The sequence below is a fragment of the Carcharodon carcharias genome, chromosome 12 (genome assembly GCF_017639515.1).
Source record: "Carcharodon carcharias isolate sCarCar2 chromosome 12, sCarCar2.pri, whole genome shotgun sequence".
NCBI lineage: Eukaryota > Metazoa > Chordata > Chondrichthyes > Lamniformes > Lamnidae > Carcharodon > Carcharodon carcharias.
In genome coordinates, this window is record NC_054478.1 from 1,082,247 (window position 1) to 1,105,607 (window position 23,361).

General features: G+C 54.9%; 1 protein-coding gene across 1 annotated transcript in view; it reads left to right on the forward strand.

The window, feature by feature from the left end:
• The window catches only part of myo10l3 (myosin X, like 3), a 383,661-nt gene that overhangs the window by 316,506 nt on the left and 43,794 nt on the right, over positions 1 to 23,361 (forward strand). Inside the window, exons 31-32 of the mRNA XM_041201628.1 lie at positions 862 to 1,004; positions 15,681 to 15,875. Of these exons, the coding sequence (XP_041057562.1) occupies positions 862 to 1,004; positions 15,681 to 15,875 (338 nt within the window). The remainder of the gene's footprint in view (positions 1 to 861; positions 1,005 to 15,680; positions 15,876 to 23,361) is intronic.

The following is a 23,361-nucleotide window of genomic DNA, read 5'->3' on the forward strand; positions in this document are numbered from 1 at the left end:
GAGTCAGCACCTTCAGGGGAGGAGGGGACCCGTACCCCAGTGAGAGTCAGTACCTTCAGGGGAGGAGGGGACCTGTACCGCAGTGAGAGTCAGCACCTTCAGGAGAGGAGGGGGACCCTGTACCCCAGTGAGAGTCAGTACCTTCAGGAGAGGAGGGGGACCTGTACCCCAGTGAGAGTCAGCACCTTCAGGAGAGGAGGGGGACCTGTACCCCAGTGAGAGTCAGCACCTTCAGGAGAGGAGGGCGACCTGTACCGCAGTGAGAGTCAGCACCTTCAGGGGAGGAGGGGACCCGTACCCCAGTGAGAGTCAGTACCTTCAGGGGAGGAGGGGACCTGTACCGCAGTGAGAGTCAGCACCTTCAGGAGAGGAGGGGGACCTGTACCCCAGTGAGAGTCAGCACCTTCAGGAGAGGAGGGGGACCTGTACCCCAGTGAGAGTCAGCACCTTCAGGACAGGAGTGGGACCCTGTACCCCAGTGAGAGTCAGCACCTTCAAACAGGAGGGGGACCTGTACCCCAGTGAGAGTCAGCACCTTCAGGGGAGGAGAGGAACTGTACCGCAGTGAGAGTCAGCACATTCAGGAGAGGAGGGGGACCTGTACCCCAGTGAGAGTCAGCACCTTCAGGAGAGGAGGGGACCTGTACCCCAGTGAGAGTCAGCACCTTCAGGGGAGGAGGGGACCTGTACCCCAGTGAGAGTCAGCACCTTTAGGAGAGGAGGGGACCTGTACCCCAGTGAGAGTCAGCACCTTCAGGAGAGGAGGGGGACCTGTACCCCAGTGAGAGTCAGCACCTTCAGGGGAGGAGAGGAATGTGGGGAGGTGAAGATCTCCTTTTTAAACTGTCTTTGTACTTTTAGACCAAACTCATTTGTGATTATCTTGGCCACCCGGGTGATTCACTGTAACTCTGACACCCCTGAGGAGATGCATCACTGGATATCGCTGCTTCAGAAATCCAAGGGAGATGCCATTAGTGATGGACAGGACTTCATTGTTCGAGGTGAGTGCGTGATGGGGATGGGATAGAGGAGATGAGAGTGAGGGGTTAGATTCTTAACCGAGGAAAGATGGTCCTAACCAAGGAAAGATGGGCCTCACCAAGGGGATGAGTGGTTGGGTGTGTGTGTCCCTACAGTGTGGTGGAGGCAGGTGTGGGTGAAATGCTGGATGGTGGGTTGACAGGAACAGGGCTCCTTGTCTGATGAGACTTCATTCGTCTATGGTCCTTGGTCTCACAGTGGATGTTCCCTCTAAGCAACGTTGCAGATGGTGCTGAACATTGTGCAATCATCAGCAAACATCCCCACTTCTGACCTTATGATGGAAAGAAGGTCATTGATGAAGCAGCTGAAGATGGTTGGGCCGAGGACACTAACCCTGAGGAACTCGTGCACTGATGTCCTGAAGCTGAGATTTCTGACCTCCATTAACCACAACCATCTTCCTTTGTGCTGGGTATGACTCCAACCAGCGGAGAGTTTTCCCCCGATTCCCATTGACTCCAGTTTTGGTAGTGCTCCTTGATGCCACACTCGGTCAAATGCTGCCTTGATGTCAAGGGCAGTCACTCTCAACTCACCTCGGGAGTTTCAGCTCTTTTGTCCATGTTTGGACCAAGGCTGTAATGAGGTCAGGAGCTGAGTGACCCTGGAGGAACCCAAACTGAGTTACTGCATGTGCGCTCACTCAAAAAATTTGTAGCTGCCGTGCGCTTGAACAAATCGTCCGTGCATCCCAAAAAAATTTGAGGTTACTTTCATTACAGCCTGCACCCAGTCTCCCTTCCAACTCCTCTCAACCACACCCATCTGCCCCCTCACTCAGGTATTTCCTCTCTCCCCCACTCCTCTCCCCCTCTCTCCCACTCCAAGTAGGTGCCATTCAAATCAACTGGGATTACGACCAAAAATCAATCAGAATGGATCCTCACACCCTCGAAAGCCCACTGACCTGTCCCTCAAACCTTTGCAAGCCCACTGACCAGTCTCTTAGACCCTCCTAGAACCACTGACCTATCCCACAGAATCCCCCAAAACCCACTGTGGGGGCATCTCTTCAGGAGTGTCTCAGTGTCGAGGGTTTGTGCGGGTGGTGTCTGTGTCTGAGTCTCTCTCTCTCTCTCTCTGTGGGGGTCTCTCTGTGTGGGGGCTCTGTGTGTCTGGGCGTCTCTCTGTATGCAGGGTCTCTGTGGGGGTTCTCTCTCTATGTGGGGTGTGTCTCTCTGTGTAGAGGTTTTCTCTGTGTGGGGTCTCTCTCTCTCACTGTATGGGGGATCTCTGTGTGTGGGGGTTCTCTGTGGGTCTCACTGTGTGGGGGGTCTCACTCTGTGTGTGGGGGTCTCTGTGTGGTGGGTCTCTCTGTGTGGGGGGTCACTCTGTGTGGTGGGTCTCTCTGTGTGGTGGGTCTCTCTGTGTGTGGTGGGTCTCTCTGTGTGTGGTGGGTCTCTCTGTGTGTGGTGGGTCTCTCTGTGTGTGGTGGGTCTCTCTGTGTGTGATGGGTGTCTCTGTGTGGTGGGTCTCTCTGTGTGTGGGGTGTCTCTCTCTGTGTGTGGTGGGTCTCTGTGTGTGCTGTGTCTCCCTGTCTGTGGTGGGTCTCTGTGTGTGCTGTGTCTCCCTGTCTGTGGTGGGTCTCTCTGTGTGTGATGGGTCTCTCCGTGTGGTGGGTCTCTCCGTGTGTGATGGGTCTCTCTGCGTGTGTGGTCGGTCTCTCCGTGTGTGATGGGTCTCTCTGCGTGTGTGGTGGGTCTCTCTGCGTGTGTGGTGGGTCTCTGCGTGTGTGGTGGGTCTCCCTCTGTGTGTGGTGGGTCTCTCTGTGTGTGGTGGGTCTCTCTGTGTGTGGTGGGTCTCTCTCCGTGTGTGATGGGTCTCTCTGTGTGTGGTGGGTCTCTCTGTGTGTGATGGGTCTCTCCGTGTGGTGGGTCTCTCTGTGTGTGATGGGTCTCTCTGTGTGTGATGGGTCTCTCTGTGTGTGATGGGTCTCTCTGTGTGTGATGGGTCTCTCTGTGTGTGGTGGGTCTCTCTCTGTGTGTGGTGGGTCTCTCCATGTGTGGTGGGTCTCTGTGTGTGGTGGGTCTCCCTCTGTGTGTGGTGGGTCTCTGTGTGTGGTGGGTCTCTGTGTGTGGTGGGTCTCTGTGTGTGGTGGGTCTCTGTGTGTGGTGGGTCTCTGTGTGTGGGGGGTCTCTGTGTGTGGGGGGTCTCTGTGTGTGGTGGGTCTCTCTGTGTGTGGTGGGTCTCTCTGTGTGTGATGGGTCTCTCTGTGTGTGATGCGTCTCCCTCTGTGTGTGGTGGGTCTCTCTGTGTGTGGTGGGTCTCTCTGTGTGTGGTGGGCCTCTTTGTGTGTGGTGGGTCTCTCTGTGTGTGGTGGGTCTCTCTGTGTGTGGTGGGTCTCTCTGTGTGTGGTGGGTCTCTCTGTGTGTGGTGGGTCTCTGTGTGTGGTGGGTCTCCCTCTGTGTGTGGTGGGTCTCTCCATGTGGTGGGTCTCTCCGTGTGTGGTGGGTCTCTCTCTGTGTGTGGTGGGTCTCTCTGTGTGTGGTGGGTCTCTCTGTGTGTGGTGGGTCTCCCTCTGTGTGTGGTGGGTCTCTCCATGTGGTGGGTCTCTCCGTGTGTGGTGGGTCTCTCTCTGTGTGTGGTGGGTCTCTCTGTGTGTGGTGGGTCTCTCCGTGTGGTGGGTCTCTCTGTGTGTGATGGGTCTCCCTGTGTGTGATGGGTCTCTCTCCGTGTGTGATGGGTCTCTCTGTGTGTGATGGGTCTCTCTGTGTGTGATGGGTCTCTCTGTGTGTGGTGGGTCTCTCTCTGTGTGTGGTGGGTCTCTCCATGTGGTGGGTCTCTCCGTGTGTGGTGGGTCTCTCTGTGTGTGGTGGGTCTCTCTGTGTGTGGTGGGTCTCTGTGTGTGGTGGGTCTCCCTCTGTGTGTGGTGGGTCTCTCCATGTGGTGGGTCTCTCCGTGTGTGGTGGGTCTCTCTCTGTGTGTAGTGGGTCTCTCTGTGTGTGGTGGGTCTCTCTGTGTGTGATGGGTGTCTCTGTGTGGTGGGTCTCTCTGTGTGTGGGGTGTCTCTCTCTGTGTGTGGTGGGTCTCTGTGTGTGCTGTGTCTCCCTGTCTGTGGTGGGTCTCTGTGTGTGCTGTGTCTCCCTGTCTGTGGTGGGTCTCTCTGTGTGTGATGGGTCTCTCCGTGTGGTGGGTCTCTCCGTGTGTGATGGGTCTCTCTGCGTGTGTGGTCGGTCTCTCCGTGTGTGATGGGTCTCTCTGCGTGTGTGGTGGGTCTCTCTGCGTGTGTGGTGGGTCTCTGCGTGTGTGGTGGGTCTCCCTCTGTGTGTGGTGGGTCTCTCTGTGTGTGGTGGGTCTCTCTGTGTGTGGTGGGTCTCTCTCCGTGTGTGATGGGTCTCTCTGTGTGTGGTGGGTCTCTCTGTGTGTGATGGGTCTCTCCGTGTGGTGGGTCTCTCTGTGTGTGATGGGTCTCTCTGTGTGTGATGGGTCTCTCTGTGTGTGATGGGTCTCTCTGTGTGTGGTGGGTCTCTCTCTGTGTGTGGTGGGTCTCTCCATGTGTGGTGGGTCTCTGTGTGTGGTGGGTCTCTGTGTGTGGTGGGTCTCCCTCTGTGTGTGGTGGGTCTCTGTGTGTGGTGGGTCTCTGTGTGTGGTGGGTCTCTGTGTGTGGTGGGTCTCTGTGTGTGGTGGGTCTCTGTGTGTGGGGGGTCTCTGTGTGTGGTGGGTCTCTGTGTGTGGTGGGTCTCTCTGTGTGTGGTGGGTCTCTCTGTGTGTGATGGGTCTCTCTGTGTGTGATGCGTCTCCCTCTGTGTGTGGTGGGTCTCTCTGTGTGTGGTGGGTCTCTCTGCGTGTGTGGTGGGTCTCTCTCCGTGTGTGATGGGTCTCTCTGTGTGTGGTGGGTCTCTCTGTGTGTGATGGGTCTCTCCGTGTGGTGGGTCTCTCTGTGTGTGATGGGTCTCTCTGTGTGTGATGGGTCTCTCTGTGTGTGATGGGTCTCTCTGTGTGTGATGGGTCTCTCTGTGTGTGGTGGGTCTCTCTCTGTGTGTGGTGGGTCTCTCCATGTGTGGTGGGTCTCTGTGTGTGGTGGGTCTCTGTGTGTGGTGGGTCTCCCTCTGTGTGTGGTGGGTCTCTGTGTGTGGTGGGTCTCTGTGTGTGGTGGGTCTCTGTGTGTGGTGGGTCTCTGTGTGTGGGGGGTCTCTGTGTGTGGTGGGTCTCTGTGTGTGGTGGGTCTCTCTGTGTGTGGTGGGTCTCTCTGTGTGTGATGGGTCTCTCTGTGTGTGATGCGTCTCCCTCTGTGTGTGGTGGGTCTCTCTGTGTGTGGTGGGTCTCTCTGTGTGTGGTGGGTCTCTCTGTGTGTGGTGGGCCTCTTTGTGTGTGGTGGGTCTCTCTGTGTGTGGTGGGTCTCTCTGTGTGTGGTGGGTCTCTCTGTGTGTGGTGGGTCTCTGTGTGTGGTGGGTCTCCCTCTGTGTGTGGTGGGTCTCTCCATGTGGTGGGTCTCTCCATGTGGTGGGTCTCTCCGTGTGTGGTGGGTCTCTCTCTGTGTGTGGTGGGTCTCTCTGTGTGTGGTGGGTCTCTCTGTGTGTGGTGGGTCTCCCTCTGTGTGTGGTGGGTCTCTCCATGTGGTGGGTCTCTCCGTGTGTGGTGGGTCTCTCTCTGTGTGTGGTGGGTCTCTCTGTGTGTGGTGGGTCTCTCCGTGTGGTGGGTCTCTCTGTGTGTGATGGGTCTCCCTGTGTGTGATGGGTCTCTCTCCGTGTGTGATGGGTCTCTCTGTGTGTGATGGGTCTCTCTGTGTGTGATGGGTCTCTCTGTGTGTGGTGGGTCTCTCTCTGTGTGTGGTGGGTCTCTCCATGTGGTGGGTCTCTCCGTGTGTGGTGGGTCTCTCTGTGTGTGGTGGGTCTCTCTGTGTGTGGTGGGTCTCTGTGTGTGGTGGGTCTCCCTCTGTGTGTGGTGGGTCTCTCCATGTGGTGGGTCTCTCCGTGTGTGGTGGGTCTCTCTCTGTGTGTAGTGGGTCTCTCTGTGTGTGGTGGGTCTCTCTGTGTGTGATGGATGTCTCTGTGTGGTGGGTCTCTCTGTGTGTGGGGTGTCTCTCTCTGTGTGTGGTGGGTCTCTGTGTGTGCTGTGTCTCCCTGTCTGTGGTGGGTCTCTGTGTGTGCTGTGTCTCCCTGTCTGTGGTGGGTCTCTCTGTGTGTGATGGGTCTCTCCGTGTGGTGGGTCTCTCCGTGTGTGATGGGTCTCTCTGCGTGTGTGGTCGGTCTCTCCGTGTGTGATGGGTCTCTCTGCGTGTGTGGTGGGTCTCTCTGCGTGTGTGGTGGGTCTCTGCGTGTGTGGTGGGTCTCCCTCTGTGTGTGGTGGGTCTCTCTGTGTGTGGTGGGTCTCTCTGTGTGTGGTGGGTCTCTCTCCGTGTGTGATGGGTCTCTCTGTGTGTGGTGGGTCTCTCTGTGTGTGATGGGTCTCTCCGTGTGGTGGGTCTCTCTGTGTGTGATGGGTCTCTCTGTGTGTGATGGGTCTCTCTGTGTGTGATGGGTCTCTCTCTGTGTGTGGTGGGTCTCTCCATGTGTGGTGGGTCTCTGTGTGTGGTGGGTCTCTGTGTGTGGTGGGTCTCCCTCTGTGTGTGGTGGGTCTCTGTGTGTGGTGGGTCTCTGTGTGTGGTGGGTCTCTGTGTGTGGTGGGTCTCTGTGTGTGGTGGGTCTCTGTGTGTGGTGGGTCTCTGTGTGTGGTGGGTCTCTGTGTGTGGTGGGTCTCTGTGTGTGGGGGGTCTCTGTGTGTGGTGGGTCTCTGTGTGTGGTGGGTCTCTCTGTGTGTGGTGGGTCTCTCTGTGTGTGATGGGTCTCTCTGTGTGTGATGCGTCTCCCTCTGTGTGTGGTGGGTCTCTCTGTGTGTGGTGGGTCTCTCTGCGTGTGTGGTGGGTCTCTCTCCGTGTGTGATGGGTCTCTCTGTGTGTGGTGGGTCTCTCTGTGTGTGGTGGGTCTCTCTGTGTGTGATGGGTCTCTCCGTGTGGTGGGTCTCTCTGTGTGTGATGGGTCTCTCTGTGTGTGATGGGTCTCTCTGTGTGTGATGGGTCTCTCTGTGTGTGATGGGTCTCTCTGTGTGTGATGGGTCTCTCTGTGTGTGGTGGGTCTCTCTCTGTGTGTGGTGGGTCTCTCCATGTGTGGTGGGTCTCTGTGTGTGGTGGGTCTCTGTGTGTGGTGGGTCTCCCTCTGTGTGTGGTGGGTCTCTGTGTGTGGTGGGTCTCTGTGTGTGGTGGGTCTCTGTGTGTGGGGGGTCTCTGTGTGTGGTGGGTCTCTGTGTGTGGTGGGTCTCTCTGTGTGTGATGGGTCTCTCTGTGTGTGATGGGTCTCTCTGTGTGTGATGCGTCTCCCTCTGTGTGGTGGGTCTCTCTGTGTGTGGTGGGTCTCTCTGTGTGTGGTGGGCCTCTTTGTGTGTGGTGGGTCTCTCTGTGTGTGGTGGGTCTCTCTGTGTGTGGTGGGTCTCTCTGTGTGTGGTGGGTCTCTGTGTGTGGTGGGTCTCCCTCTGTGTGTGGTGGGTCTCTCCATGTGGTGGGTCTCTCCATGTGGTGGGTCTCTCCGTGTGTGGTGGGTCTCTCTCTGTGTGTGGTGGGTCTCTCTGTGTGTGGTGGGTCTCTCTGTGTGTGGTGGGTCTCCCTCTGTGTGTGGTGGGTCTCTCCATGTGGTGGGTCTCTCCGTGTGTGGTGGGTCTCTCTCTGTGTGTGGTGGGTCTCTCTGTGTGTGGTGGGTCTCTCCGTGTGGTGGGTCTCTCTGTGTGTGATGGGTCTCCCTGTGTGTGATGGGTCTCTCTCCGTTTGTGATGGGTCTCTCTGTGTGTGATGGGTCTCTCTGTGTGTGATGGGTCTCTCTGTGTGTGGTGGGTCTCTCTCTGTGTGTGGTGGGTCTCTCCATGTGGTGGGTCTCTCCGTGTGTGGTGGGTCTCTCTGTGTGTGGTGGGTCTCTCTGTGTGTGGTGGGTCTCTGTGTGTGGTGGGTCTCCCTCTGTGTGTGGTGGGTCTCTCCATGTGGTGGGTCTCTCCGTGTGTGGTGGGTCTCTCTCTGTGTGTAGTGGGTCTCTCTGTGTGTGGTGGGTCTCTCTGTGTGTGATGGGTGTCTCTGTGTGGTGGGTCTCTCTGTGTGTGGGGTGTCTCTCTCTGTGTGTGGTGGGTCTCTGTGTGTGCTGTGTCTCCCTGTCTGTGGTGGGTCTCTGTGTGTGCTGTGTCTCCCTGTCTGTGGTGGGTCTCTCTGTGTGTGATGGGTCTCTCCGTGTGGTGGGTCTCTCCGTGTGTGATGGGTCTCTCTGCGTGTGTGGTCGGTCTCTCCGTGTGTGATGGGTCTCTCTGCGTGTGTGGTGGGTCTCTCTGCGTGTGTGGTGGGTCTCTGCGTGTGTGGTGGGTCTCCCTCTGTGTGTGGTGGGTCTCTCTGTGTGTGGTGGGTCTCTCTGTGTGTGGTGGGTCTCTCTCCGTGTATGATGGGTCTCTCTGTGTGTGGTGGGTCTCTCTGTGTGTGATGGGTCTCTCCGTGTGGTGGGTCTCTCTGTGTGTGATGGGTCTCTCTGTGTGTGATGGGTCTCTCTGTGTGTGATGGGTCTCTCTGTGTGTGATGGGTCTCTCTGTGTGTGATGGGTCTCTCTGTGTGTGATGGGTCTCTCTGTGTGTGGTGGGTCTCTCTCTGTGTGTGGTGGGTCTCTCCATGTGTGGTGGGTCTCTGTGTGTGGTGGGTCTCTGTGTGTGGTGGGTCTCCCTCTGTGTGTGGTGGGTCTCTGTGTGTGGTGGGTCTCTGTGTGTGGTGGGTCTCTGTGTGTGGTGGGTCTCTGTGTGTGGTGGGTCTCTGTGTGTGGGGGGTCTCTGTGTGTGGGGGGTCTCTGTGTGTGGTGGGTCTCTGTGTGTGGTGGGTCTCTCTGTGTGTGGTGGGTCTCTCTGTGTGTGATGGGTCTCTCTGTGTGTGATGCGTCTCCCTCTGTGTGTGGTGGGTCTCTCTGTGTGTGGTGGGTCTCTCTGTGTGTGGTGGGCCTCTTTGTGTGTGGTGGGTCTCTCTGTGTGTGGTGGGTCTCTCTGTGTGTGGTGGGTCTCTCTGTGTGTGGTGGGTCTCTCTGTGTGTGGTGGGTCTCTGTGTGTGGTGGGTCTCCCTCTGTGTGTGGTGGGTCTCTCCATGTGGTGGGTCTCTCCATGTGGTGGGTCTCTCCGTGTGTGGTGGGTCTCTCTCTGTGTGTGGTGGGTCTCTCTGTGTGTGGTGGGTCTCTCTGTGTGTGGTGGGTCTCCCTCTGTGTGTGGTGGGTCTCTCCTTGTGGTGGGTCTCTCCCTGTGTGGTGGGTCTCTCTCTGTGTGTGGTGGGTCTCTCTGTGTGTGGTGGGTCTCTCCGTGTGGTGGGTCTCTCTGTGTGTGATGGGTCTCCCTGTGTGTGATGGGTCTCTCTCCGTGTGTGATGGGTCTCTCTGTGTGTGATGGGTCTCTCTGTGTGTGATGGGTCTCTCTGTGTGTGGTGGGTCTCTCTCTGTGTGTGGTGGGTCTCTCCATGTGGTGGGTCTCTCCGTGTGTGGTGGGTCTCTCTGTGTGTGGTGGGTCTCTCTGTGTGTGGTGGGTCTCTGTGTGTGGTGGGTCTCCCTCTGTGTGTGGTGGGTCTCTCCATGTGGTGGGTCTCTCCGTGTGTGGTGGGTCTCTCTCTGTGTGTAGTGGGTCTCTCTGTGTGTGGTGGGTCTCTCTGTGTGTGATGGGTGTCTCTGTGTGGTGGGTCTCTCTGTGTGTGGGGTGTCTCTCTCTGTGTGTGGTGGGTCTCTGTGTGTGCTGTGTCTCCCTGTCTGTGGTGGGTCTCTGTGTGTGCTGTGTCTCCCTGTCTGTGGTGGGTCTCTCTGTGTGTGATGGGTCTCTCTGTGTGTGATGGGTCTCTCCGTGTGTGATGGGTCTCTCTGCGTGTGTGGTCGGTCTCTCCGTGTGTGATGGGTCTCTCTGCGTGTGTGGTGGGTCTCTCTGCGTGTGTGGTGGGTCTCTGCGTGTGTGGTGGGTCTCCCTCTGTGTGTGGTGGGTCTCTCTGTGTGTGGTGGGTCTCTCTGTGTGTGGTGGGTCTCTCTCCGTGTGTGATGGGTCTCTCTGTGTGTGGTGGGTCTCTCTGTGTGTGATGGGTCTCTCCGTGTGGTGGGTCTCTCTGTGTGTGATGGGTCTCTCTGTGTGTGATGGGTCTCTCTGTGTGTGATGGGTCTCTCTGTGTGTGATGGGTCTCTCTGTGTGTGATGGGTCTCTCTGTGTGTGGTGGGTCTCTCTCTGTGTGTGGTGGGTCTCTCCATGTGTGGTGGGTCTCTGTGTGTGATGGGTCTCTGTGTGTGATGCGTCTCCCTCTGTGTGTGGTGGGTCTCTCTGTGTGTGGTGGGTCTCTCTGTGTGTGGTGGGCCTCTTTGTGTGTGGTGGGTCTCTCTGTGTGTGGTGGGTCTCTCTGTGTGTGGTGGGTCTCTCTGTGTGTGGTGGGTCTCTCTGTGTGTGGTGGGTCTCTGTGTGTGGTGGGTCTCCCTCTGTGTGTGGTGGGTCTCTCCATGTGGTGGGTCTCTCCATGTGGTGGGTCTCTCCGTGTGTGGTGGGTCTCTCTCTGTGTGTGGTGGGTCTCTCTGTGTGTGGTGGGTCTCTCTGTGTGTGGTGGGTCTCCCTCTGTGTGTGGTGGGTCTCTCCATGTGGGGGGTCTCTCCCTGTGTGGTGGGTCTCTCTCTGTGTGTGGTGGGTCTCTCTGTGTGTGGTGGGTCTCTCCGTGTGGTGGGTCTCTCTGTGTGTGATGGGTCTCCCTGTGTGTGATGGGTCTCTCTCCGTGTGTGATGGGTCTCTCTGTGTGTGATGGGTCTCTCTGTGTGTGATGGGTCTCTCTGTGTGTGGTGGGTCTCTCTCTGTGTGTGGTGGGTCTCTCCATGTGGTGGGTCTCTCCGTGTGTGGTGGGTCTCTCTGTGTGTGGTGGGTCTCTCTGTGTGTGGTGGGTCTCTGTGTGTGGTGGGTCTCCCTCTGTGTGTGGTGGGTCTCTCCATGTGGTGGGTCTCTCCGTGTGTGGTGGGTCTCTCTCTGTGTGTAGTGGGTCTCTCTGTGTGTGGTGGGTCTCTCCGTGTGGTGGGTCTCTCCGTGTGGTGGGTCTCTCCGTGTGGTGGGTCTCTCTGTGTGTGATGGGTCTCTCTGTGTGTGATGGGTCTCACTCCGTGTGTGATGTGTCTCTCTGTGTGTGGTGGGTCTCTCTCTGTGTGTGGTGGGTCTCTCCATGTGGTGGGTCTCTCCATGTGGTGGGTCTCTCCGTGTGTGGTGGGTCTCTCTGTGTGTGGTGGGTCTCTATGTGTGGGGGGTCTCTCTGTGTGTGGTGGGTCTCTGTGTGTGGTGGGTCTCTGTGTGTGGGGGGTCTCTGTGTGTGGGGGGTCTCTGTGTGTGGTGGGTCTCTGTGTGTGGTGGGTCTCTCTGTGTGTGGTGGGTCTCTCTGTGTGTGGTGGGTCTCTCTGTGTGTGATGGGTCTCTCTGTGTGTGATGCGTCTCCCTCTGTGTGTGGTGGGTCTCTCTGTGTGTGGTGGGCCTCTTTGTGTGTGGTGGGCCTCTTTGTGTGTGGTGGGTCTCTCTGTGTGTGGTGGGTCTCTCTGTGTGTGGTGGGTCTCTCTGTGTGTGGTGGGTCTCTGTGTGTGGTGGGTCTCCCTCTGTGTGTGGTGGGTCTCTCCATGTGGTGGGTCTCTCCATGTGGTGGGTCTCTCCATGTGATGGGTCTCTCCGTGTGTGGTGGGTCTCTCTCTGTGTGTGGTGGGTCTCTCTGTGTGTGGTGGGTCTCTCTGTGTGTGGTGGGTCTCCCTCTGTGTGTGGTGGGTCTCTCCGTGTGTGGTGGGTCTCTCTGTGTGTGGTGGGTCTCTGTGTGTGGTGGGTCTCCCTCTGTGTGTGGTGGGTCTCTCCATGTGGTGGGTCTCTCCGTGTGTGGTGGGTCTCTCTCTGTGTGTAGTGGGTCTCTCTGTGTGTGGTGGGTCTCTCCGTGTGGTGGGTCTCTCTGTGTGTGTTGGGTCTCTCTGTGTGTGATGGGTCTCTCTGTGTGTGATGGGTCTCACTCCGTGTGTGATGGGTCTCTCTGTGTGTGGTGGGTCTCTCCATGTGGTGGGTCTCTCCGTGTGGTGGGTCTCCCTCTGTGTGTGGTGGGTCTCTGTGTGTGGGGGGTCTCTGTGTGTGGTGGGTCTCTGTGTGTGATGGGTCTCCCTCTGTGTGTGGTGGGTCTCTCTGTGTGTGGTGGGTCTCTCTGTGTGTGGTGGGTCTCTCTGTGTGTGGTGGGCCTCTCTGTGTGTGGTGGGCCTCTCTGTGTGTGGTGGGTCTCTCTGTGTGTGGTGGGCCTCTCTGTGTGTGGTGGGCCTCTCTGTGTGTGGTGGGCCTCTCTGTGTGTGGTGGGTCTCTCTGTGTGTGGTGGGTCTCTCTGTGTGTGGTGGGCCTCTCTGTGTGTGGTGGGTCTCCCTCTGTGTGTGGTGGGTCTCTCCCTGTGTGGTGGGTCTCTCCGTATGTGGTGGGTCTCTCTGTGTGTGGTGGGTCTTTCTGTGTGTGGTGGGTCTCTGTGTGTGGTGGGTCTCCCTCTGTGTGTGGTGGGTCTCTCTGTGTGTGGTGGGTCTCTCCGTGTGTGGTGGGTCTCTGTGTGTGGTGGGTCTCTCTGTGTGTGGTGGGTCTCTCTGTGTGTGGTGGGTCTCTCTGTGTGTGGTGGGTCTCTCTGTGTGTGGTGGGTCTCTCCGTGTGTGGTGGGTCTGTGTGTGTGGTGGGTCTCTGTGTGTGGTGGGTCTCTGTGTGTGGTGGGTCTCTGTATGTGGTGGGTCTCTGTGTGTGGTGGGTCTCTGTGTGTGGTGGGTCTCTGTGTGTGGTGGGTCTCTGTGTGTGGTGGGTCTCTGTGTGTGGTGGGTCTCTCTGTGTGTGGTGGGTCTCTCCATGTGTGGTGGGTCTCTCTGTGTGTGGTGGGTCTCTCTGTGTGGTGGGTCTCTCTGTGTGTGGTGGGTCTCTCTGTGTGTGGTGGGTCTCTCTGTGTGTGGTGGGTCTCTCCGTGTGTGGTGGGTCTGTGTGTGTGGTGGGTCTGTGTGTGTGGTGGGTCTCTGTGTGTGGTGGGTCTCTGTGTGTGGTGGGTCTCTGTGTGTGGTGGGTCTCTGTGTGTGGTGGGTCTCTCTGTGTGTGGTGGGTCTCTCCGTGTGTGGTGGGTCTCTCTGTGTGTGGTGGGTCTCTCTGTGTGGTGGGTCTCCCTCTGTGTGTGGTGGGTCTCCCTCTGTGTGTGGTGGGTCTCCCTCTGTGTGTGGTGGGTCTCCCTCTGTGTGTGGTGGGTCTCTCTGTGTGTGGTGGGTCTCTCTGTGTGTGGTGGGTCTCTCTGTGTGTGGTGGGTCTCTCTGTGTGTGGTGGGTCTCTCTGTGTGGTGGGTCTCCCTCTGTGTGTGGTGGGTCTCTCTGTGTGTGGTGGGTCTCCCTCCGTGTGTGGTGGGTCTCTCCATGTGGTGGGTCTCTCCGTGTGTGGTGCGTCTCTCTCTGTGTGTGGTGGGTCTCTGTGTGTGGTGGGTGTCTGTGTGTGGTGGGTCTCTCTCTGTGTGTGGTGGGTCTCTCTCTGTGTGTGGTGGGCCTCTCCATGTGGTGGGTCTCTCCATGTGGTGGGTCTCTCCGTGTGTGGTGGGTCTCCCTCTGTGTGTGGTGGGTCTCCCTCTGTGTGTGGTGGGTCTCCCTCTGTGTGTGGTGGGTCTCCCTCTGTGTGTGGTGGGTCTCCCTCTGTGTGTGGTGGGTCTCTCTGTGTGTGGTGGGTCTCTCTGTGTGTGGTGGGTCTCTCTGTGTGGTGGGTCTCCCTCTGTGTGTGGTGGGTCTCTCTGTGTGTGGTGGGTCTCCCTCCGTGTGTGGTGGGTCTCTCCATGTGGTGGGTCTCTCCATGTGGTGGGTCTCTCCGTGTGTGGTGGGTCTCTCCGTGTGTGGTGGGTCTCTCTCTGTGTGTGGTGGGTCTCTGTGTGTGGTGGGTCTCTGTGTGTGGTGGGTCTCTGTGTGTGGTGGGTCTCTGTGTGTGGTGGGTCTCTCTCTGTGTGTGGTGGGTCTCTCCATGTGGTGGGTCTCTCCGTGTGTGGTGGGTCTCTCCGTGTGTGGTGGGTCTCCCTCTGTGTGTGGTGGGTCTCTGTGTGTGGTGGGTCTCTGTGTGTGGTGGGTCTCTCCGTGTGGTGGGTCTCTGTGTGTGGTGGGTCTCTGTGTGTGGTGGGTCTCTGTGTGTGGTGGGTCTCCCTCTGTGTGTGGTGGGTCTCTGTGTGTGGGAGGTCTCTCCGTGTGTGGTGGGTCTCTGTGTGTGGTGGGTCTCCCTCTGTGTGTGGTGGGTCTCCCTCTGTGTGTGGTGGGTCTCTCCATGTGTGGTGGGTCTCTCCGTATGTGGTGGGTCTCTCTGTGTGTGGTGGGTCTCTCTGTGTGTGGTGGGTCTCTGTGTGTGGTGGGTCTCCCTCTGTGTGTGGTGGGTCTCCCTCTGTGTGTGGTGGGTCTCCCTCTGTGTGTGGTGGGTCTCTCTGTGTGTGGTGGGTCTCTCCGTGTGTGGTGGGTCTCTGTGTGTGGTGGGTCTCTGTGTGTGGTGGGTCTCTCTGTGTGTGGTGGGTCTCTCTGTGTGTGGTGGGTCTCTCTGTGTGTGGTGGGTCTCTCTGTGTGTGGTGGGTCTCTGTGTGTGGGGGGTCTCTGTGTGTGGTGGGTCTCTGTGTGTGGTGGGTCTCTGTGTGTTGTGGGTCTCTATGTGTGTGGTGGGTCTCCCTCTGTGTGTGGTGGGTCTCCCTCTGTGTGTGGTGGGTCTCCCTCTGTGTGTGGTGGGTCTCCCTCTGTGTGTGGTGGGTCTCTCTGTGTGTGGTGGGTCTCTCTGTGTGTGGTGGGTCTCTCTGTGTGGTGGGTCTCTCTGTGTGTGGTGGGTCTCTCTGTGTGTGGTGGGTCTCTCTGTGTGTGGTGGGTCTCTGTGTGTGGGGGGTCTCCCTCTGTGTGTGGGGGGTCTCCCTCTGTGTGTGGTGGGTCTCTCTGTGTGTGGTGGGTCTCTCTGTGTGTGGGGGGTCTCCGTGTGGGGGGTCTCCGTGTGGTGGGTCTCCGTGTGGTGGGTCTCTCTGTGTGTGGGGCGTCTCTCTCCATGTGGTGGGTCTCTCTGTGTGTGGGGCGTCTCTCTCCGTGTGGTGGGTCTCTCTGTGTGTGGGGCGTCTCTCTCCGTGTGGTGGGTCTCTCTGTGTGTGGGGGGTCTCTCTCCGTGTGGTGGGTCTCTCTGTGTGTGGGGCGTCTCTCTCCGTGTGGTGGGTCTCTCTGTGTGTGGGGCGTCTCTCTCCGTGTGGTGGGTCTCTCTGTGTGTGGGGCGTCTCTCTCCGTGCGGTGGGTCTCTCTATGCAGTGGGTCTCTCTGTGTGTGGTGGGTCTCTGTGTGTGGTGGGTCTCTCTATGCAATGGGTCTCTCTGTGTGTGGTGGGTCTCTGTGTGTGGGGGGTCTCCGTGTGGTGGGTCTCTCTCCGTGTGGTGGGTCTCTCTCCGTGTGGTGGGTCTCTCTCCGTGTGGTGGGTCTCTCTCCGTGTGGTGGGTCTCTCTGTGTGTGGTGGGTTTCTCCGTGTGGTGGGTTTCTCCGTGTGGTGGGTTTCTCCGTGTGGTGGGTCTCTCCGTGTGGTGGGTCTCTCTGTGTGTGGGGCGTCTCTCTCCGTGTGGTGGGTCTCTCTGTGTGGTGGGGGTTGGGGGATGGTGCTGTGTGGATTGAAGGTTCACTGTGCTGACCCTATCTGTTCTGTTCCAGGTTGGCTCCATAAGGAGATGAAGAGCAGTGCAAAAACCTCATCGCTGAAACTGAAGAAACGCTGGTTCCTGTTAAACAATAACTCATTGGATTATTATAAATCTGCAGAACGCAGCTCATCCAAGTTGGGGACCTTGGTGTTGAACAGCCTCTGCTCTGTTATTCAACCTGACGATAAATCCTTCAGAGAAACAGGTGCTGGAAAAGAATGTGAAACCTTTTCTTATTGATTCAACACAGGTCTGAATGAGGGATTGCTGCTATCATTCATTGAAACCTTGAGACTCATCACCTACTCCCAGAATATCAATGTCCAGGAATGTTAGTCCTGGAGTATCAATGCCCAGGAAAGTTATTCCCGGAGTATCAATTTCCAGGAATGTTACTCTCAGAGTATCAATGTCCAGGAAAGTTACTCCCAGAGTATCAATTTCCATGAATGTTATTCCCGAAGTATCAATGTCCAGAAAGTTTACTTTCAGAATATCAATGTCCAAAAATGTTACTCTTGGAGTATCAATGTCCAGGAATATTACTTCCAGAGCATCAATGTCCAGGAGTGCTATGTCTGGAGTATCAGTGTGTCCATAAATGTTATTCCCCATGTATCAGTGTGTCCAGGAATGTTACTCCTGGACTATCAATGACCAGGAATGTTATGCCAGGAGTATCAGTGAATCCAGGAAGGTTACTCCTGGAATATTAGTGCATCCAGGAAAGTTACTCCGGAAGTATCAGTGTGTCTAGGAATGTTGCTCCCAGAGTATCAGTGGCTGGAATTTTCTGGCCCATTAGTGTTGGGTGTCATGTTGGGCAAGGGGGGGAACAACATGGCGAGAAAGCCAAAATCCAGTTTCATGCCGGCGCGAAAGCACAGTGGGATCATCCGATGGTGTCCACTAATGGGATGCAAAGTAACTCCCGACCAGAATCGGCTCCCCACTCCTGATTTACCGTTTGGCCAGCGTGTCCGTCTGGACAAGTGTGACTTGCAGAAAATGGGCCTTACTGTTATCATTTCATGGACATCCGAAGAGAAGAAGATGCTGGAGCCTTACTGGTCCCTGGAGGAACATGTGCATCACATGCTGGGTAGATTCTCATGGACATGGTTCCATGAAGCAGCTCACAAAAGGTGGGATGTCTCCGTTCGTGTCTCAGGTTCTGCTTCAGAACATCACAGTCTTGGCCATGGGCTGCTAAGGATGTTCGGCAAGGGCGATGAGGGAGAGGAAGGTCTAGGTTTGACTGTGAGAGGAAGGTGTACTCGGGGTGAGGTTTGGAGGGGGGAGGAGTGAGTAATGGAGGAGGGAAGAAGTTCAGACGGGGGAAGGAGCCCAGGGAGAGGAAGGAGTCTGGGGGGGAGGAGGGAGTAAGGGTGGAGGAGAAAGTAAGGGTAGAGGAGGGAGCGAGGGGTGGGTGATCTATCCAGGTGAACGTGCAAGGGAGGGGTCTGTGGAGTCAATGACTGCCTTCTGGGGAGGGAACTGAGGGCAGGCGTGGTAGGAGGGAATGGTGAGTATGATAGGGACAGAGGGAGCCTATAAGGTGGGAGGTTGAGGGTGTGACGGTAGCAGTAGAAGGGATGGCGATGGTGGTTGGTGGGGACTCTAAGGCAAACACAGACCCTGGGAGTGGGAAGGAGGAGGTCAGAGAGGTGAATGTGGATGGAGGTGGGATTCTCAGGAAGGTAGGGAATGTGCACATTCACCTGGACATCCTGGAAAGAAAAGGGTTCGGGTTGGTAGGTGACGGTTGTGGGATGGAAGGTGATGCCAGGGGCCTTGGGGTTGGGGTTGACAGTGATGGGGAAAAGGACATGGGTGACTGGGGGAGGGGAAAGGACAAGGAAGATGAGAAAAAATCTGACTACGACCATCGTTGTCAAAATCAAAAGTGAGTGGAGACTCGAGTTGGAGGGGCACAGGCGCTGCCTGGGAGTGTGATTAGTGAGTGGATGGAGATACAGCTCAGCTCAGATGGACAACTGGAAGTGAACCACATCAGGAGCATGGAAAATGCTCAGGATATTGAGATGAGTGTGATGGAGGAAGGCTCTGTGCGTGGGAGAGTGCTTGCGTGAGGCTCCGAAAGGCCCTGCCACACACACACACACACACAAAACCTGTTCACCCATGCAACCACCTGTGACCAGAATTTCTTAACTTTTCTAGGCCTACCACTTCTAGGTCCTGCCCTGTCATCCACAGCAGGGGTGGAGACAGCCTGTGCAGTGTTGGCACAAAAACAGCAAATGCTGGAAAGACTCAGCAGGTCTGACAGCCTCTGTGGAGAGAGAAACCGAGTTAATGTTTCGAGTCCAGATGACTCTTCTTCAGAGCTAAAGAGAATCAAAAATGTGATGAAATTTATACTGTTTAAGGGGGTGGGATAGATGAAGCTGGATAGAGGGCAAAGGAGAGATTGACAAAGATGTCATCAACAAAAGGACAAAGGGGTGTTAATGGTAGTGTTGCTGGCTAAAGGAGGTGCTGATGGTGGCATTAAGGTCAGAAAGCAGAATGTGGTAATAGCAGGATAAGGGTAAGTACTCTGGAAAGAACAAGAACTTCAGACCATGAACTCGCTCCTCCATCCTCACCCCTTTTTATCCCCTTTTTTCAATATTTATTTTCATTTTTAAATTTTTTTGATCCAATTATTTTTACTTTTATTTATTTTCATGTTTACTCATTGTTTTATCCCCACCCTTTATCCTATTTTCGATCTTATTTCCACCACTGTCCCCTCCCCGCACCCCATCCCCACTAGGACCATCTGTCCCTTGTTCAATTTGTTCTTTCCAGAGTGCTTACCCTTATCCTGCTACTACCACATTCTGCTTTCTGACCTTAATGCCACCATCAGCATCTCCTTTAGCCAGTATCACTACCATTAACACCCCTTTGTCCTTTTGTTCATGACATCTTTGTCAATCTCTCCTTTGCCTCCACCTATCGTTGGCCTTCTATCCAGCTTCACATCTGTCTTCGCCCAAAAGATTGAGAATGAAGGTATCGATCTTGGGGAGAGAGACTGCGAGGTTCTTAAGCAAATTGATATAGGGAATGACAAGGTATTGGAGGTGTTGGGAGACTTAAAAGTGGACAAATATCCAGGTCCGGATGATTTGTGTCCCAGACTGCTGAGGGAGGCAAGGGAGGAGATCGCAGGGGCACTGACCCGAATTTTTAATTCCTCTCTGGCCATGGGGGAGATGCCAGGGGACTGAAGAACAGCTGATGTGGTTCCTCTATTCAAGAAGGGATGTAGATTTAAGCCAGACAACTACAGACCTGTGAGTCTCATGTCAGTGGTAGGGAAACTATTGGAAAAATTTCTGAAGGAGAGAATCTATCTCCACTTGGAGAGGCAAGGTTTGATCAGGGATAGTCAGCTTGGCTTTGTCAGAGGGAGGTCATGTCTAACAAATTTGATTGAATGTTTTGAGGAGTTGACCAGGTGTGTAGATGAGGGTAGTGCAGTTGATGTAGTTTATATGGATTTCAGCAAAGCCTTTGACAAGGTCCCACATGGGAGACTTATAAAGAAGGTAAATGCACATGGGATACAGAGTAATTTAATAAGGTGGATTCAAAATTGGCTTAGTTGTAGGAGACAGAGAGTGATGACAGAAGGATGCTTTAGTGACTGGAATCCAGTGTCCAGCGGCGTATCACAGGGATCTGTGCTCGGTCCCCTATTATTTGTCATTTGTATAAACGACATAGATGACTATGTGGGGGGTAGGATTAGTAAGTTTGCGGATGACACAAAGATTGGCCGGCTGGTTAACAGTGAGGTTGAGTGTCTTGGGTTACAGGAAGATATAGATGGGATGGTCAAATGGGCAGATAAGTGGCAGATGGAATTGAACCCTGAAAAGTGTGAGGTGATACACTTTGGAAGGAGTAATTTGACAAGGAAATATTCAATGAATGGCATGACACTAGGAAGTTCTGAGGAACAAAGGGACCTTGGCGTGTGTGTCCATAGATCTCTGAAGGCAGAGGGGCATGTTAGTGGGGTGGTGAAAAAGGCATATGGGACACTTGCCTTTATCAATCGAGGCATAGATTACAAAAGTAGGGAGGTCATGTTGGAGTTGTATAGAACCTTAGTGAGGCCACAGCCGGAGTACTGTGTGCTGTTCTGGTCGCCACATTATAGGAAGGATGCGATTGCACTGGAGAGGGTGCAGAGGAGATTCACCAGGATGTTGCCTGGGATGAAACATTTAAGTTATGAAGAGAGGTTGGATAGACTTGGGTTGTTTTTGTTGGAGCAGAGAAGACTGAGGGGCGACTTGATCGAGGTGTACAAGATTATGAGGGGCATGGACAGGGTGGATAGGGAGCAGCTGTTCCCCTTAGTTGAAGGGTCAGTCACAAGGGGAGATTAGTTCAAGGTGAGGGGCAGGAGGTTTAGGGGGGATGTGAGGAAAAGCTTTTACCCAGAGGGTGGTGACGGTCTGGAATGCGCTGCCTGGGAGGATGGTGGAGGCGGGTTGCCTCACATCCTTTAAAAAGTACCTGGATGAGCACTTGGCACATCATAACATTGAAGGCTATGGGCCAAGTGCTGGTAAATGGGATTAGGTAGGTAGGTCAGGTGTTTCTCACGTGTCGGTGCAGACTCGATGGGCCGAAGGGCCTCTTTTGCTCTGTGATTCTGTGATTCACCTGCTCCACCCCCTTAAACAGTATAAATTTCATCACATTTTTACTGCTCTTTAGCTCTGAAGAAGAGTCATGTTGACTCGAAATGTTAACTCTGTTTTTCTCTCCACAGAGACTGTCAGACCTGCTGAGTTTTTCCAGCATTTGTATTTTTGTTTCAGATTTCCAGCATCTGCAGTATTTTGCTTTTATCTTAGTGGTTGGCCCTGTTGCCTCTGATGGCTTTGGTGTGTGTCCTCTGGAGAACTGAAGCTTTGAAGCCCCCGGATTGCTTTGGCTGTTCTCTTGTAAGCCAGCTGCTCCCTCTGCAATGAGGGAGAACAAGGTTGAGGGGGGTCACAGGCAAAGGGGACTCGGAGGGAGTGGATAGCCTCTGAGATTCCTGAGTTGATGACCCAGAGGTGTCCACCTGCCATTCCTCTTCCCTTCCTGTGCTATGGGCTTCGGCCTGACTCCTTGAGGGGAAGGAGTACCTGGAGAGACATCGAGTGGCTCGTTTCCCTCTCGAGTTGCCACTGCAGAAACCCCTCCATGATTGCCGCAATGGACTGCAGGTCTGCACGCATCTCCTCATTCTGCTGGACCAGGGTCTCCATAGTGTCTGCCACCCTCCCCATGGGGGACCTCCATACGCACACATATAGGCACCATTTCCTAAGAAAGCAAGCGGAAACACTCCTCTGCACACATGCCACTCTGTTGAGAGCTCCCAACAGCTCTGTGTGATATTCCCCTACCTTCTGCTGACTCTGCGATGAGTTGGAAGGCCAAATACAGAGGCTCGTCATCTGACTCGGACCTCACAGATGCCTCTTCCCCAACAGTCCTCCAAGCGCTGGGGAGCTCGGCTGAACCTGCCTCCTCCTGCTACAGACCTGTGTCCATGCGGTGCCCATCAGATTGTGAACCTGAGCCTGCTCTAGAACTAGGTCTCATTGAGGTGTGTGTCTCTGAGCTGGTGGAGGGTGTGGGTAAGTGCTGTGACGGGTCTTCCAGGCTGCTTATTTCCAGCTCTTCAGTGAAGGAGGTGTCGTCTTCGCTGGAACTGAGGGATTGGTTTGCTGAGGGCATTGGTCGCTTGACAGAGCTCCCTGTGAACCAAAGTAGAGATGATTAGTACAGGCAACAGAATCAAAAGCAGGAGAGAGAGCACTCACAGTTGCATTGAGAGAGGGATGATGTGGTGCAGGATTTTCAGGTGGGTATTTGCCACTGACCTCACTGTCACCGCAGGCAGTCAGGGCGATGGCACACTCCTCAGTGAGTGAGGGGTCTAATGTGGGCCACTCCACCCCCAGTGGACCTGTCCCTGCTGTTGTGAACCAGCCAGTATGCTGAATGGAGCCATGGACAGGATGTGGACATGAGTTCCAGAGGGTAGGAACCTGATGGAGATGTGAGGGTGTGTGTGAGAGTTAATGGTGTTGTCCCTCGAGGTGAGAGATCCATGTGGATATGTGATGGGTTTGGGAGTGTTTGTTGAGAGTGATGAAGTGGTTGACTTGCCCTGATGGAATTTATGAGACCATTCATCCCCTTCCTGCTGACCTCCTCTGTGCTGGTGGTACTGACCACCGCTGCCCACCATCCCCCAGGCCGATTGGTGATTCTGGTGGGCCTCCTGCGGTCAGAATAGGAGGACAGGACATTGTGGGGATGTTACCACTGCATCCAACAGGTGGCCCAGAAATACACCGCTAAATTTGGGGGCTGGCATCTCCTTTACTTTTGAGGCCACCTCTCGCCTGGAGAAGTTCTTGTCTGTTATCAGGAAGTAGGCTGCGCTTTGGTGCGATTTAAATGTGATGCCCGGAATGAGGAGGCGCTGAACTCATGGCTTGGAGGCAAATTCGAGCCCGGCCTCCAGCGATCCGGTCTGTTTCCTGTAAATGCATAGAGTGATAGAGTTATACAGCACAGAATCAGACCCTTCGGCCCATTGTGTCCATACTGGCCATCAAGCACCTATCTATTCTAATCCCATTTTCCAGCACTTGGCCTGTAGCCCTGTGTGCTATTGTGTTTCAAGTGCTCATCTAAATACTTCTTAAATGTTATGAGGGTTCCTGCCTCTACCACCCCCTCAGTCAGCGTGTTCCAGATTCCAACCACCCTCTGGGTGAAAAATCCCTCCTCAAATCCCTTCTAAACCTCCTGCCATAACCTTAAATCTATACCCCCTGGTTATTGACACCACCGCTAAGGAGAAAATTTTCTTCCTATCTACCCTATCTAAACCCTTCATAATTTTGCATACCTCTATCAGGTCCCCCCTCAGCCTTCTCTGCTCTAAGGAAAACAACCCCAGCCTATCCAGTCTCTCTTTATAGCAGAAACCCTCCAGCCCAGGCAACATCCTGGTGAATCTCCTCTGCACCCCTTCCAGTCCAATCACATCCTTCCTATAGTATGGTGACCAGAACTGCACACAGTACTCCAGCTGTGGCCTAACTAGCATTTTATACAGCTCCATCACAACCTTCCTGCTCTTATATACTATGCCTTAGCCAATAACGGTAAGTATCTCATATGTCATCTTAACCACCTTATCTACCTGTGTTAATCCTCCCAAAATGCATCACCTCACACTTCTCAGGATTAAATTCCATTTGCCACTGCTCTGCCCATCTTACCAGCCCGTCTATATCGTCCTGTATTCTAAGCTTTCCTCCTCACTATTTACAACACCACCAATTTTTGTGTCATCAGCAAACTTACCGATCACATCTCCTATATTCACGTCTAAATCATTTATGTACACAATAAACAGCAAGGGTCCCAGCACCGATTCCTCCGGTTCACCACATGTCACAGGCTTCCAATCGCAAACACAACCTTCAACCATCACCCTCTACCTCCTGCCACTAAGCCAATTTTGGCTCCAATTTGCCAAATTGCCCTAGATCCCATGGGCTCTTACCTTCTTGACCATTCTCCTATGCTGGACCTTGTCAAAAGCCTTACTGAAGTCCATGTAGATTACATCAACTACACCATCCTCA